Below are 11513 nucleotides of genomic sequence, written 5' to 3'. Positions count from 1 at the left end.
AATGGAAAGCCTAGTAACTAAACACACAGATAGCAACTATTTTTGTGGCCTTGTGTGCTTCTGGTACTGCTTACTTATGTACAAAACAGCTCTTGGTTTGCACTTCGTGGAGTAGCCATAACGTCTCAGTTTCCGCCACACCTGGCGTTGTTACCTTTATTCCTACGCCTTGTTTACTTGTAATCTGGCACTTGGCACCAGTTTTGTTGTGATAACACTGGTTCCTGTACTTTCTGACACATTTTAGACAACCGTGATTTATCAACCTAACTACTAATCGTGCAGCTAACATAGCCCTGTCACTGCACCGTTTGAATAAAGTCATCCCTAATGTTGTTGATTAGCTGTTTTATCGGTTGGTTCAATCAATTAGATAGTTCCATGGCCAGTTGATAAAATTTTTAACGAATTTTTTTCTTTTGTCGACTTGCTTAGTATCACTTTGCTTGTGGGTCAACATGCCATATCTTGTAACGTTCAAAAGATGAGAATAAATATTCGCTAGATTTCCTTTTTCCATAAAAGAGACAGGAAAGAAAGCAAATGTCTTATACAGACTTTCGGGATTATGTTCATGTTTTTTTAATCTCTCAAAGCAGACGGACATTTGTCCTACGACGGGTCTACATGTATGTTCAGAACATGTCGTGCTGAACGCCATCCACACACGGATATAGCGTTACGCTTCTGTCCCTGGCGGTGAATGTTGTCTAAACTCTGTGAACGGTTTGTGACTAATTGGATACTACAGGACATCTCTCCAAAGCTTGACCCCGCCAGTTTGGTAGCAGGAGGCATAGATCGACAACACACGCGCTTGTCAACTTGGTGGACTTCTTGTACAAATCCACTTCACTGTCAAAATCGATCTGTACACTTGTTACCACCGATCTGTCTAAGGCTTTTGACAAAGTCGATCACACAACTGCTATTCGATCCCTACTTGACCTTGGTGTTCGCCCGGCTGTGATCCCGTGGATTTGCAACTTTATGACTGACCGACGGCAGCGTGTGATCTACCAGGGCGCATCCTCAGACTGGCTCAACCTCAGCTGTGGCGTAGCACAAGGAACTATACTTGGACCAGTCATCTTTATGGCGTTGATTGATGGAGCTCTGCGTGACGTGGCTAACCGATGGAAGTACGTGGATGATATGAACATTGCAGATGTTCGCTTGATACGTCAACCATGTACACTCCAACTTACTCTTGATAACCTGAGCACATGGGTTAGCGACCACAAGATGGCTTTGAACCCGAAGAAATGCAAAGTGCTACAGATCTGTTTCGCTAAGGTTCCTCCCCCACCTGAACCACTGATCATCAGTGAACAGACCCTGGAAACCGTGACATGCATCAAGGTTCTCGGCCTGACGATTCAAAACAATCTGAAATGGGACCAGCAAGTGGACAGTATGGTGAAATCCTCAAATAGGAGACTCTACATGGTACGGAGGCTGAAAAGATTCGGTGTGTCAGTTCCTGACCTGGTGTCTGTCTACACCGTGTACGTGCGCCCTTTACTGGAATACGCAGTGCCCGTGTGGCATCCGGCCTTGACCACTAAACAATCTAAGACCCTAGAACGGATCCAGACGAGGGCCTGTAAAATCATCTTGGGATCACAGTATTCGAGCTATAACATGGCACTGACAACCCTGAACCTCAGCTCCCTTGCTGACCGACGTCGTGAACTTTGTAGGGCATTTGCAGAATCCCTGCTGAACTCTGAGTTCCGTGATTGGTTGCCCCCGCTGAGACAGAACATTTCCGGTAGAAGTACACGTAATGCTAATAAATTTGATGTTCCACTCTGTCGGTCTGCTCGTCACAAGAACTCACCAATTCCTTTTTTAGTTGAACTGTTAAATGCCAAGTAATGAATATAGTACATGCGCTCAGACTTCACTTATCTGTCGTGTCTGCAGTACCTTATACACTGAGTGACACAGCGGCACAGACGTCTTCTCTTCTGTGTTTTATGATATATTTTAATTTGTAATGTTATGTAATGTATTATATTTGTAAATGAAAGCGCATTTTACTTAAGATGATTGTCTGTAATCTTATTAACGTTTCCCGAATATTGTAATGAGCAACACAAGTCAGACTTAAGTCTGCGAGTTGTTTAATAAAGACTGAATTGAATTGAATTGAACACCATTCACACAAAGGTAAACACCTCTGTCCTTAATGCTGAAAAACATCCACGCAAAGGCAAACGCACCTGTCCTTGGTGCTGAACACCATCCGCACAGTACACACGTGGAAAATTCAATCTCTGTTATGAAAGAAAAGGTTGACGATGATCGGCTCTGTCGTAACTTCGCCAAAATCCCTTCACGTACCCAAACGCGCGTGCACGCACGCACACACGCACACACACAAACAAACAAACAAACACATACAAACAAACACACACACAGACACGATCGTGTGACGAATGTGGCAGCGCCTTAGCCCGTTCGGTCGTTCAGTCTTGATGTGAAAAGCGTGGGTAACGACAGGTGTTCCTGACAGACATGAGTACAAACACTGGCTGTTGGGCTGGACATGTGTAACCGCTGTGTGTGAGGGAGGTGACAGGTGTACCGTTAGGAAATCATTGTATTTTTCTTCTGATAAAAGATATATTAAAGAATATTTGTGAGCAAAACATATATTCTGACTTCTAAATGTTAAAAAAATTGTTGTTACATGTCTGACCTTGAGGATATTCCCCTCAGTCCGAAACACCTTTCCTTTGAATTTACCAACCTAACAAGGTCAAGTGTTTGTCCTGGGTTAATATTATCAAAGCCCGTTGGGACACGAGTTAGACACCTTGTCATTTCGAGCTTTCATTTAACATTGCGTGCAAACCTGCTTTTACCATAGAATACAGCCCACTTCCGACGTTTACTTCAATTTTACGATCAACTTAAACATTGGTTTACTTCGCCATTGAACCCATAGGATAGTCCAAGATGTCTGCAAGGAAAGTTGTGGCCTTGCTTGTGACATTTGTACTGTATCTCCTCCTTGGAGGAGGTGTTTTCCACTTGTTGGAAGAAGCTGAGGAGACACGGCTGCGAGAAGAGGTTTTTACTCTGCAGGAAACGTTGTCAAGTAACGCGAGTGAGGAGGCGTTAGCGGGCCTCTGTATCACCGACAACACCAGCGACGATTCACACGGAAGTGCCTGTTGTGTCCCGCAAGAAAACATTCGACAGATTCTAGAAATCATCGAGGTCACTGTGATCTGGAAGCTGGCTAACCTGAGTGAAAACAACGGCACCTGTGTCCATTTAGAACACATCCCCATGGTCGTTCTCTCTCTGGACGAGATAAACACTATTGTGGACGTCGTTTCTCTAGCGATAGATCGAGGCCTGGATCCGAGGAGCACGCCGGAGAATAACTCTCCGCCGCGATGGAGCTTTTGGGGAGCGGTCCAGTTCAGTGTGACGCTCCTGACCACCATTGGATACGGCAGCATGGCGCCGTCAACTGCGGGAGGACGGGCGTTCTGCGTCCTGTACGGACTTTTCGGCATTCCCCTGACAGCGGTTCTTCTAGGGAAGGTAGCTCACGGGTTAGGCGGCGTGGCCATACGCCTCACTAACAAAATCAACCGGTTTAAACCCTCCTGGAATAACGAGACCGTAAGTACGATTGTTACGGCAACCTTTGTAGTCGTTGGTTTGGCCATTTTCGTCCTCCTCCCCGCTCTAACGGTGTCGATCATAGAGGAATGGGTCTACCTGGACGCTCTGTACTTCATGTTCGTGTCTCTCAGCACCATCGGGTTTGGAGACTATCTTCTAGGTGAGAGAAGAGACATCAACTACTCGATCGTCTACACGCTGTTGCTAACGCTGTGGATTCTTTTCGGACTCGCATTTCTGGCCCTGATCTTCGACGTGATCACCAGAGGTATCGAAAAGGTGGGTGAGGATAAAGTTGAGGACCAGCAGATGGTTGAGGAGAGCACAGGCGACAACGACAAGCCCGAGGGAGACTGTGAGGTCCAAACGGTTACAGGCAGCGTGGAAAGCGTCAGCAGCCACACTACGACTACCTCTCTGTAAACACCATGAAAGAAGGCACATGTCACTCGGACGAAAGCGTGAATATTTCACTGAAACCCAACTCATTGGTCACCGCAGGCAAATCGACGAAAAATTGCAAGACCGTTTTGCAATGGATCCGTCTAAATATTTTAACTACTGGAGCATGAGTTCAGTCTGCTACGGTCTCAATGCTAGAAGGGAAGATCACTGTTACAATTCCCCACATGGTTTTGACAGTACATGTATCTTCTATGCAAGCAGGCTGTACTGCACGTTGTGGTCGCCTTTTGCGGGCAGGTTCGACAGGAAATTAAAGCTCCATCGAGCCCTCACTACATATCATTCACCACGGCACTAGTAATTGAAAAGCGGTGTAAGATAGAAACATTGTCAAAATTATGGCGGTCAGCGCCTGCATGTTTTGAAAGTGAGATGAAGGTTTTACACAGTGCATGGTAACGATTTCATAAATGTGTAGATTGGTACTTGCATTCTTGAAAGGGCGCTACTGCCTTCTTAACGATTTCAAACCTATCTTCTGTAACGTCGGGCTCATGACTAGCGCGTTGATTGACATTTATATTTGTGTAACTGTCATGGCTATGTTTAATGGTTGGTTATCTAAGCTTGCTTTAGCACTGTGGGTTTATAGAACTCGGTGTATATGATAACATCATAAAATGGGTAAATGCTGTATACAGTGTGTAACGTGTCTATACTTGTGATGTATGTTGCTGTTTGTGTTTTAACGATACCAGTGAATTACTGAAGGGGGCGTTCCTGCTTGGTAGTAACAACCAAAACTATATATCATCATTGACTTATTAAACCGCTGACAAGGCGTTTAAGATTGCAGGGAGATTGTCATGTTCTTTGGTTAGAGTTATCGAGGTAGGGGTGGGTAGGGGTTGTATGATCCTTTTCCTAGGTCACTGATCCTGATATCTTCTCGTTTTACAAAAGAAGAAATGTAAACAAAGTGGTAGAAAGTAGAAAATAATTGGTGAGTTAAAGCAGAATGGTCTGTGAAGAAAATTGACGGAACATGAAACAGGCAAGAATGAGAAAGATTGATACAAATTGTTGCGATGTGCGTGAACGAATGGTTGTTGTACACATTGACAAAATAAGATAAAGCTTCAATACTAAAAATACGTGCTACAGCACAAGCATGGGTCATTTTTGCGCATTGAAAATTGCAAGGATTTTAATACGACCACAGTGTACTATGTTATATATATCATGCTTTTGGTTGCATTTTCCGTTCCCATATATGGTCATACTATCTGATGTATACATTGCGGTGACGCGTAGATATTGATCCGCGATGGCTTAAACTTTGACACAAAGTAAACTCGTGTTGAAAGGCCCTCTCAACAAGATTTGTCATGTTCCCCTGCGCACGGACAATAGCCGCTTTAATATATACAGGGACAGCTGAGGGTTTGTCTGGGGATCGTCTCAAATGATCGATCTTTACTTGTAAACAGTTCAATCATGGAGCATGTGGAATATGTCGGTTGTGTCTCGAAGCCAATTGACCTTGACATCTACTGCACGATACCATCTGTACTGAATCAAGCCCTAGTTCCTGCAGAGTCTAATTGAAAGGCATTGTTAGGATGTAGGATGGTAGGTCTCGTCATGACAATGTGGTCTGGACGTTCCAGACGCCTGTTTGCAGTGGTCAGTGGCGCAAGGGTCCGCGTGGGCCGGACGGTTGTCCAACCCGACCTGTGGTGAGTAGCATGTCAGGTATGTCGCCCCCGCCACCTCGGCATGCCATGACCGCAGCAAAACGCGGAGATAGAATAAATTGCACAAAAATCCTATCATTCAGTGGACATTATATGATCATTGTACACATTGCCGGTTTGTGATTTATGTGTTTGTGAGTTTGTATTGGTGGCTGATCGAAATGCTTTGGGGTTCATGTATGGAATATTTTCTTTGTTCCTTTTTTCCTTCTGCTGCCCTCCCTGCGGTGGTGATGTCATAACAAACACTCACCTGCTATTAGGCCGGATTCACAACAATAGTGTTGCACACAAAGAAAGACTGAAACTGTGAGGCCGGACCGCGCGCGAAGCAAACATCTGTTTTCTGCCGGGTTCCCGTTTCAGTGCACTGGGAATGGACAAGGAAAGGAAAAGAGATTCTTGGGCCGGTGGGTCGGACCTGCCCTCCGTTAGGAGAAAGACCACCATGGACACGTTTCGAGCCGAGCCGGTTTGGACCGAGGACACCTGTGATGTTTACGGAAGCTATCAGTACGTACGAAGGGGTCCGCCGGCGGGCGATCCCCACACGGAGCATCGTTATCGAAAACCAAAATTTGCCGAGAGACTAGGAGAAATTTCTTCGAGACAGCGACAACCAGCTAACACACATACAGTGGCAGCAGACAGTCAAGCCCGAAGGGGGTCGTCGAGAAGCCATCCCCATAATTACCAGGTTCCGACTGCAGATGTACCCGTGTCTGGCCTTTCTGAGTCAGCGGAGCCCCGCAGTCACCACGCCGTGTCTGCGGAGACAACCACCGACCCCTGCTACGCCACCTACGATCCTTCAAGAGGTGATTTCCATCGAAGACACACGGCTCATTCTAAAACTAGCAGCCAAGACTCCGGAGTGGATTCCAACCAAGACGATGCGGAACTAAGTAGCCCATTTCACCGAAGGCACACCGTCCCCGTTCCGGAGGGTTCCATACAGCCGATAGACGCAGACAAGTTTCAGGACAAAGAGGACCTTGAGAGACTTAACGCTCGCTTGTCTGAAAGGATCCGCCTCTTGGAAGACAGGAATAGAGTCTTACAGACCCATCTCCAAGACACGGCGGTAGACGGAGAAGACATCTCTCACATGTTTGACAGTTGGGAGGAAGGCGAACAGAGGGTGAAATTTAGCACCTTGAAGAGGGGAAGACTCATGCCCGAAGTCAGGGAAAGTTTGGAATTAACCATAAGCAGGTGGGAAGCAGCCGCACAGGAGTACAAAACGAGGTAAGAATCCTGACATTATGTGTTCCATTCACTTGTATATGAGAGAGCCGGGGGCGGTTTTACAGCTTACATGTTTATCCGCTCATTATCTCAGGGGAAGACAGGCATTACTCATCACAACCAAAGTGCCTTTTGTTGGGTAGGTTTATACTGCTTTTTAATTTCGTTGCCGCTTAAAGTAAGGATAATGTAAACCTGCCTTTATATCATCCAACGTGTCCCGCTTTTAAGAGGCCGTCACGCAGCAGAAAGAAGCTAGCCCAGTGGGTCTGTTAGCTCTAAAAGGGCATCACATGGTGTTCCCAGGTCAACGGAGCTCGCTGTCAATTTAGGGTAGATTTTCAGGCGGAAATATGCTCGACTCCCTGGCAATTTTGAAATTCGGCGACTTTCTGCCGATCAACAAATTCTCAATCGGCCCTCTACCGTATCGTTTCAAGGACACAGTATAATGTCCTTGGTCATTTCAAAGTCAGACTTAACGATGCCACAGAACAATGTGCAGTCAGGTGGTTGCCTAGTGAAAACCACTGACGACCACGTGGGAAACTAACGTGCGTTTATTTTAAACGCTGACATCCCAGGGGCAATCTCATGTGGGCGAATGCATGACAAAAGAGGCCTCAAAGGATTTGGATCTCTGTATGGGAAGTATGTTGACGTTTTGTCATCTGACGACAGCTAGCGACCACCGTAGATGTGCATGAGATATTAGAATGATGATATACATATTTGATGTGCCATCACGGGAGTAGACACCTGCGCCTGCTCAGATAAAGATTTAGGATTGAAAACAGTGAACTGTTCCCAGATAAATACACAGAAAAACGATGGAGGCAATGTATTGTACTACAAATTATACCTGGAATTATTTTGGGGCGTGACCCTGTATATCCTTGCAGGGGCCACCTGCGAGATACATAGTCTGCAAAGAAAAACACAAAGTGAACGTGTGTACTTTTCATTAAAATCGTAAAAAGCGCCACTGGCCTTTGAAAACAATACTGCTAAAAGCTACAGCTGGCCACACAACGATAAGCCTACAGCTAATCTTCAAGTAGATGTGCGGTCCAGCACATTGTTTTACGCGTATTTTTGAGGCGTTTACCTTATACGTCTGGCTTGTTTTGACGGTCGACTCTCCAATGATGCGCGTTTCCTCGTATCGGGCTAGCGTTTTACTTCGCACCAGACATACGTTGTATTGAATACATTTTTATTTTAAAACGGTCGTATTGTTGGTCCAATGCTACAGATGGGAGGAAGAAGAAACATGTCGGAAAGAGTGCGAGTCGAAGTTATTAGAGAGAGAAAGGGACCTGTACGACTCCAGGCGGGAGACGCAGGGAGCGCAGCTGAAAGTACGACGTCTGCAGGACACGGTGCAGAACTTTGAAGCTGAGGTGGCTAAGCTGAGGGAGGAGTTGAAGGAAGCCAGAACCCAGCTTCGTGAAGCTCTTCAACCCATTCAGAATGGGGCAGGTTAGAAGCAATTATTACGTCAGGAAAATTTTGTGTTCCTCTGAATACTCAGCCCTAGCGACACATTAGAATCCCGAGTTCTGAACACCTGGACGCTCTGGGCGGTGTTGAGTACTTATAACCATTGTGTTTTCCCATGATGTTCTAGGTGAGAACTATGACAGGTTTGCGGCGGACATGGCGGACGCTCTGCATGAGATTCGGGAGGAATACGACGTCATGGCGCAACAGAAAATCCAGGAGGCAGAAGCCTTCTACAAGTCCCAGGTGAATATGGTATCGTTTTTGTACGTTGTGTCGTTCTATTTAAAAGTACAAAACAAATTTCGTGCCCATATCATTTGTCCACATTCCCGTCATTTGCTCACGTCCCGATCGTGCCCAATAGGGGTTCAAACCTATGTCCTGAAGCGTCAGACTTTCCATTCGACTAATTTGAAAAATTGATTATAAGTGACTAACCATGTTGTAGTTAAAATGCATTCTTATTAGTGTCATTTACCTTTCAGATGGACACACTGTCCTCTACGATCAATGTCAATCATAAGAAACTGGAAGATGCCACAGCCAAGATCAGAAAACACAGGACTGAGGTAGATTCACTGAAAAAGGAGAAGCGAGAACTTAAAATCCAGGTAAGAAACACTCATTTTTAATTGGAAAATTCCTACTCAACGTTCACAATGAAGGATCGAATTTTGACAACAGAGGTGAGATGGGACTTAAATTGTCATGAAATGGGCGATTTGACTTGTTTCTACATGTATATGACGTCACTTAATGCCGCATATAGAACACGTGCTTCCGTGAGCAGTCAGCATACTAGTACATGTAGTTTATGGCGTCCCCCGTCTCGATTATTCAAACTAGTCTGAATGTCGTGGTCACTAAGTTAGCATTTTGAAAAATTCAATCCAACGCTCTACAAAGCTCAAGCAGATTAACATCCAGTTTTTTTCTGTTTTTTGTCAAGAATGAAAACATGCAAGAAAAACTTCGGGAGGCCGAAAGCAGTCGCCATGCGCAGTCGGAGAAGTACGAAGCCACCATTTCTGAACTGGAGAAAAATCTCGCGAGACTTCGTGACGAGATGATCGAGCAGCACATCAACAGCCACAACGTCAACATGGCGCTGAAAAGAGACGTTGATGCCTACAAGAAACTCGTGGAAGGTGACCCACACAGGTGTGTAAATGTTAGTTTATTTTTCAATCAACTTCGTGATCAGTCTTGTTCTTGAAACAAAGCATTAAGAAAAGAACAATTTTCACAATCGTAAACGTTCTGGACAAATTGTAACGTTACAAGACAAAACATGGCATTACATTAATTCTTTTTTTCTTCTCCATTTGTATCACAGACTAGATTCTTTGTCAGCCATGTTGTCACCTCCTCACACGAAACAAACCAAAGAGGTGTTTTGCAGAGATGCGTCTACTTCACCCATTAGTAAGTACTGCGCTTTTTTGGCGACGCCTCAGGGGCGGAGGCATTTGTGTAAGTACTGCGATCGCTTTGAAAGAATTTCAAAAATTGCACGAATGCATTCCCTAGGGAATTGGTTTTGAGGTAGCCTCCGGTCTTGTGGTCATCGGAAAAAGCAGGAAAGGCCTATGTTACCATGCATGCAAATGGCACCTTTTCAGGCATACTGTGGCTTTTTGCACACAGAATGTTAATGATTGTCTTTATTGATATTTCAAATATGTTTTCTTCTATCAAGAGAGAACAAATTTCTTGCTCAGGAGCAGCATATTCAAGCTTATAATACTTCAAATATGTTTTTAGTTTCAACTATATGATGCTGGTCGTTTTTTTATAACTTTACTGTGTGACACATGTAGTGTAACAGTGATGTTTTGTGTAAGGAATTTTATTTACTTGTGTGTTTTCTATCATGTATGTTTGTGTCAGTCTTGCTTTTTTAGTTTTTATTTTCTTTGCTTCCATGATGCTGTTGCATTCCATGCTTGTTTTTCAATTTTCTTGGCTGCAAAACATGAATGCACACCCCAAGCCTTCCACGACTAGGTTTCATGCTAGCCAGTGAATTCCTGTTGTAGTCTGCATCTCAGGGTGGACATGGCGAAGTTTACCTGTGGGTATAAAGAGAGAAAAGAGCATAAATGAATCTATGCCAACTTTGGCCAGCTTTGATTAACTTAAATTAACAAGATTTGGGGTCATAAATGTAAATATGCAAAGCATGTGAGTCGATTAATTTTACAGAATGCAATGAAGCAGACACATCTATGACACATTTTCTGGCAATAGCCTGTGTGCCAGACCCTAGCACTTAGAACAAGGAGCTTAACTCCTTGCTTGGAATAAAGAAAGTGCTTTTTTCTGAGACTCTCGATCGGGCCTCTATACTGCCCAACACGCCACAGTTTCGGAGCTGGCTTCCTTCTTCAGTTTATCTAGACGTATAAATTAGACCCCGCGCGGCTGCAAATTCTGTGTTCCAGGCGTGAGATTTCCCTGACTTTATTGACTATGGTGGCACAGGGGCCTGGCACCCAGGCTACATTGTTTTCCCAGCAATGACATCATAGTAAACATGGTACCGTGTTTCAAAACACACAGCTTTTCATGAAAGAAGTACTATAGATATGCGAACATTGCCTAACCATCGTGATTATTATATGTACAATACTGCATGAAATAAGGATGGTCAGGCACTCACCTGGTATTTTGTTCCACTTCTTAATTGTATTCTTGAGTAACTGTTGTGTTTGTCGCCATGTAGAGCTGAAAGAAACAGCGTAGAACAGGTTATTAGCGAAGTTTGTTGCATTCCAGGGTTGTGTTATTCAGCATAGTTCGACAGCGTTCAGCGTGACCACGGATGTGAAACTTGGACAATATTATGGTGGGATGTCAGCAACATGTAATGCAAAGAATACGCGGATCAATATCAAGTTGTAATTGTGTGAATAGTAAAAAAAATGACGTTGACCTAGAGATGAGTAT

General features: G+C 44.5%; 2 protein-coding genes across 3 annotated transcripts in view; both read left to right on the top strand.

The window, feature by feature from the left end:
- The first annotated feature begins 2869 nt into the window (after positions 1-2869).
- On the top strand, positions 2870-4071 carry LOC109469643 (potassium channel subfamily K member 10-like). Its single transcript, XM_019768177.1, has one exon. It carries the CDS (start codon positions 2968-2970, stop codon positions 4069-4071), a length of 1104 nt encoding a protein of 367 aa, XP_019623736.1. The 5' UTR covers positions 2870-2967.
- Positions 4072-6048: 1977 nt separating this feature from the next.
- LOC109469851 overlaps positions 6049-11513 on the top strand; it is an 11170-nt gene continuing 5705 nt past the window's right edge. For both annotated transcript variants that reach the window (XM_019768597.1, XM_019768596.1), the window contains exons 1-6: positions 6049-7058; positions 8314-8540; positions 8689-8807; positions 9050-9175; positions 9514-9725; positions 9901-9989. In XM_019768597.1, the coding sequence (XP_019624156.1) occupies positions 6187-7058; positions 8314-8540; positions 8689-8807; positions 9050-9175; positions 9514-9725; positions 9901-9989 (1645 nt within the window). In that variant the 5' untranslated portion in view covers positions 6049-6186. The remainder of the gene's footprint in view (positions 7059-8313; positions 8541-8688; positions 8808-9049; positions 9176-9513; positions 9726-9900; positions 9990-11513) is intronic.

This window comes from Branchiostoma belcheri, unplaced genomic scaffold (genome assembly GCF_001625305.1).
Source record: "Branchiostoma belcheri isolate BF01 breed outbred unplaced genomic scaffold, Haploidv18h27 scaffold21, whole genome shotgun sequence".
In the NCBI taxonomy this organism is placed as follows: domain Eukaryota; kingdom Metazoa; phylum Chordata; class Leptocardii; order Amphioxiformes; family Branchiostomatidae; genus Branchiostoma; species Branchiostoma belcheri.
Note: the sequence above shows the minus strand (reverse complement) of the source record. Positions and strands in the feature narration are given on the sequence as shown.

Excerpts from the sequence above, each read along its gene's own strand:
- LOC109469643 (XM_019768177.1), top strand. The coding sequence starts at position 2,968 with ATGTCTGCAAGGAAAGTTGTGGCCTTGCTTGTGACATTTGTACTGTAT.